This window comes from Octopus sinensis, unplaced genomic scaffold (genome assembly GCF_006345805.1).
Source record: "Octopus sinensis unplaced genomic scaffold, ASM634580v1 Contig14967, whole genome shotgun sequence".
NCBI classification, from domain to species: domain Eukaryota; kingdom Metazoa; phylum Mollusca; class Cephalopoda; order Octopoda; family Octopodidae; genus Octopus; species Octopus sinensis.
The window spans coordinates 1-4807 of NW_021833451.1; the positions used below are offsets into that span (position 1 = coordinate 1).

Sequence of the window (4807 nt, forward strand, 5' to 3'; positions counted from 1 at the left end):
AGTCAGTCACGTGCTTAGGCTCCTCAGTAAAGAACAAATTGTAGACTGCACATTCGTCTGGAATAATTTAGAAAGTTTTATAAGGAGTTTGCCTCGGCTCTACATTCTACCATCGACTACAGCACTCTCACTCCTCCAGGTACAGCTCAGGTCGACGAATGTGAGACGTGTCGCTGATTATTGTAGAAAAGTGCGTTGGAATGCCTTATTAATTCACTGGACGGTCAGAGTTGGAACACTGTAAGGTCATGTATGGTCTGCGATGAGGCAAACGGGCGGAGGAAAATGTGCAAATGTCGATTAGTGTTCTACTGCTCAGAAGAATGCCAGAAACTGCATTGGTTTCAGCACAGGAAACATTGCACTCAGCTGGCAAATAACTGATTTTGTGTTCGCCATTTAATAACAGCTTTATATTATAAAACAAACAATGTACATACAAAATATATTACTTTAACACCGACACAAAATTGCCGGGAAAAAACCCTCTACTGGACTTGACAGACCCGAACCACCAATTGTCGTCATTTTTGAAGAGAACACAAATAACGTCGCCCTTCCTGAGACTCAACTCGTCCTCCCTCAAGGCCTCATAATCATAGTCAGCCACGACTAGAGAGTGGAATAATAACATCAACCGATTTCAACGTGCTTTTGATCATCTATACCAGACACAGACATCTTATCATAAAAACTCTACAAAATAGAGGAAAATGAAAACATGATCAGTGGGTGAGTAGGTGGTCTTCCTCCCACAAAAAGTACTCCGAATGGTGTCGGGGGTGAAACTGCTGGTGGAGGACGGCACCCTTGTGAGACTTGAGTTCTTAAAAAAAGAATTCTCTTGCAACAAATTGAGAGGGTTGTGAATGTACGGGCGAGTAGGAGGGACTGGGATTGGATTGGGGATGTGTTCTTTAAACGAGGTGGACACACCCAATAGACTGTCTTTTGGCATGTGTGAATCTTTATTGCACTTCAAGGTCAATTTCTGTTGTCTTAAGAAATGAATACTTTGAGCAGTTGGTCAGTGTCTTTTTCGAGCAGGGATACTGCAAATTCCTGAGATTGAAGTTTGTGACTGATTTGTTGGTAGGAATGGTTTATTGAGTCGGTCAGATCATAAAGTCCGTTTATGACTGCGTTTTTTGCAGAGGAAACGATGGCTCGAGATGAATTCTACGTTAAATCAATGAGGGGTCTACAAATTCCAACTCGGATGAGAATCCATCTGCCACTGATCGAAGTGTTTCGGAATTTTTTAGGAAAAAATTTGAAAGTTCAAGTTCGTCTGATTTCTGAGACATGCGAGAATTATAGTTCAAAACACAACAAGAATCGTTATCAAATTATCCGCAACAAAACAAACTATACAATAAAATTAACTCAGATTAAACAATAATTTTAGTTATAACATTATCAAAGTTAAAATTATAATCTTAAATTATTTCATATATACAGTCCGACCCCCAAATGGGGCACCAAGTGCCCCAAAATGCGGGGGTGCCCCAAAAACAGGGGTTTGTTATTTTTTTAAAAATTAAACCATTAATAAACATCAAAAAACATTTTTACTAAAATATTCAGTTATTTTCTTTTTATTTGTAGAGTTTTGTCTGATATTGTTCGTCAATTTCAGCCGAAAATCAAAAAAATCTCGGAGCATACTTGGTGCAACATTAGAAATTTTTTCTTCTAAATTGTTAAGCAGATCTTTTGTTTTTGCTACGACATTTTCACTATTTTCGGTTTCTGAATATGTATCATAAACATTATTGTTCATGTCTTCGCATTCTCCATCAATTGTTTTGTTAACAACTTGATCTAAATGTTCATCTGTTAGACAGTTCTTTCTTTCCCTTGTTTATAACCAAAACACGGTTCGCCTTGTTCAACAAATGATTTTTGAGGAGTTCTTTTTATAAAAAGCGCAGTTTCATCACAATTAAATATATTCTCAGGTCCATATTTTAATACTTTCTGGTCATATTTTTCAAAATAATTTTTCACATAAGATAAATCACATGAAGCTTTTTCACCACATATTGACTTGAATTGAAGTTCATGCCGCAATTTAAATCTATCAAGCCACCCATTGGAAGCTTTAAAAGAAGTAAATCCAATTTTTGAAGCTGTAACTAAGGCAATTTTTTTCAAAATAGGGCCTGAAATCGGAATTTTATCTACGCGTAGTCTTTGAAATATTTCAAAGACTTGATCATCAAATTTATCTTTATCGGCTTTAAATGTGTCATATTCCTCAGAAATAGTATTGCCGTGTTGCAAGAAAGGTACAATATTTCGTTTTATTCTTGATATTGTTCCTTTACTTGTGTTGTACTTTTTCATTAGTTGCCTCTCAGATAAATTTTTCTTCAAAATTTCTTTAGCAATCTTCAATTTAGTTTCGTAATCCATAACCACAACAATAAAAATATAAATTGAAAATAAAACAAAAAATAATTAATTTATTATAATTTTATTTTATTTTTAATTCCTTATAAATGATTTTATGGTGCCCCAAAAATTCCATAATTTTTTATCGATTTTTACTTTTTTTCTGCCAAAATGTACTTTTGGAATAAAGTGCCCCAAATTGCGGGGGTGCCCCAAAATCCGAGGGTGCCCCACCCCTGGGGTCTGCCCCATTTTGGGGTCGGACTGTATTTTTCTTTGCCAGACTCAGTCATTTTGTAGAGTTAGTTAAAACCTCTTTTCCGTAGTCCTTGAAGGGTTTCGTATGAGCCATGCTTAGAGTCATCCTCCCCGCCATCTTGTTTCTGGCCCTCATTCAAACATCATTCGGATCTTCCGCCGTCACCAGTTTACCGCCGATTGTTGCGTAATCTTTTCAAAGTATGATGTAAGCATGTTCCTTGGCCGCCCTCGATACTCGTGACTTCCGAAGTGGAATTATTAAACTATTATATTGTTACGTAGCGTAATAAGGGTCTATCTAAGATTATGCCTAAATAGTTGTCATCTCAATGAAATAACGTCCATGCTGATTGATTCGTCCATCCATCTAGAACAGGGGTGCGCAAGTGCGGCCGCGAGTCGATGAATGTGCGGCCGTGGGCACAATTAGGTCATCGAGCAACTAATCTTAAATACAGTGAAACCTCTCGAATCCGCTGCTTCTCGAATCCGCTTGTTTTAATCAAAAATTTGAAATTTCCTATGAATGATTCTTGAATCCGCTTGTTTCTCGAATCCGCTCCTCAAGTATTATGAAAAATAATTTTTTTATCTAATTGTAAGTTAAATTAATTAACATTTTAAAATTCTTATTACACGTTAAATTGTATTTTTGTGATGCGTCGCTGTGTTAGACTTTCTATCAACGAAAAAATTTCTATACTACGTTGTATTTCTGACAACCCATTCGTTTCTGCACCTCAAATTTCCAAGATTTTTTCTTCACGGTTAAAAAAGAAAATTTCTCCGAAAACTATAAACGACCTTAAATCAAAATCGGACCTTTTGAATAGGACTGACATAAAAAAATTAAACATAATGAGAATTCCAAAACTCAAATTTAATGAAATTGATGTAGCGATGATAACATGGATTAACTTAATGGAATCTAGTGGAGCAATTCTATCAGATTCAATGTTAATTGCAAAAGCTCTTAAGTTTGGAAAAAATTTTCCAGAATTTAAAGCAAGTCGTGGGTGGCTAGAAAAGTTTAAATTACGAAATGGTATCAAGTTAAGAAAATTTCACGGAGACAGTGGATCAGTAAATCATGATGAAAAATCTATTACTGATTTTAATGAAACAATGAGTTTAAAAATTGAACAATATGGATTTGACAATGTTTATAATGCAGATGAAACTGGTGTTTTTTACAAGGCGATTCCTTCCAAAAGTGTGTGCACCAAATCACGGCCTGGAATAAAGTTGTAGAAGGATCGATTTTCGTTACTATTATGCGCAAATTGTTCTGGTTCCGATAAAAGAAGGCCTGTGATGATAGGAAGATTCAAAAGTCCAAGGTGTTTTAAAAATTTCAACATTGGAAAATATGTTACCTACATCCATTCCAATAAGGCATGGATGAACCGTGAAATTTTTAACAAGTGGCTCAGTGATTTTGATTGTGAACTTGCAAAGAAAAAAAGAAAAATTCTACTTGTAATAGATCAATGTCCATCTCATCAAATTATTTAAATTGCCTCTCGAATCCGCCGATTTTTTGGTCGGTCCCAAAATCGGCGGATTCGAGAGGTTTTACTGTATAATGCTCATAGTGTTAATTAATCAAGAAAAACCCTAAATAATAATTAAAAATATTCATATTAAATAAAATTCTATTTTTATATAATGGTTAACCTTTTTTAAAAGTAATTATCATAAACGGCTTAATTTATTTATGTCATTACCTGTTAAAAGACGACGTTCTTTGAATGAAGAAAAAAGAAAATTTAATATCAACTGGGAAAGTGAATACTTCGTAGTCGAAACAGACAACAATAGCATGCAATGCTTATTGTGCCATGAGATTGTGAAAACTATAAAACGGGACAATGCTAAACAATATTTTCAAAGACATTTAGACCACCTAGTTGTCAAGTCCAAGTGTTCAAGAGAAGATTCCGTCGAAAATTTGAAATACAAATTAAGACAACAAAAAAATGTTTAAAAACTTTTTTAAATGTGGCAAATGCAAGTGTTGAAGCATCCTTTCGAGTTGCTCATATCCTTGGATCTGCTGGAAAACCTTTTTCAGACGGCGAACTTGTGAAAAGATGTATCATGGAATCAGTTAAATGCATTGATCCCGACAAGGAGCATAACTTTGAAG

At 35.1% G+C, this 4807-nt stretch overlaps 1 protein-coding gene across 1 annotated transcript; it reads left to right on the forward strand.

Moving 5' to 3' along the window:
- Positions 1–3558: 3558 nt before the first annotated feature.
- LOC115230220 (jerky protein homolog-like) lies at positions 3559–3909 on the forward strand. The gene has a single exon (XM_029800435.1). The coding sequence runs from the start codon at positions 3559–3561 to the stop codon at positions 3907–3909; it is 351 nt and encodes a 116-aa protein (XP_029656295.1).
- The last annotated feature ends 898 nt before the right edge of the window (positions 3910–4807 follow it).

Bases quoted from the DNA above. Each gene is read 5' to 3' on its own strand.
- LOC115230220 (XM_029800435.1), top strand. From the start codon at position 3,559: ATGATAACATGGATTAACTTAATGGAATCTAGTGGAGCAATTCTATCA.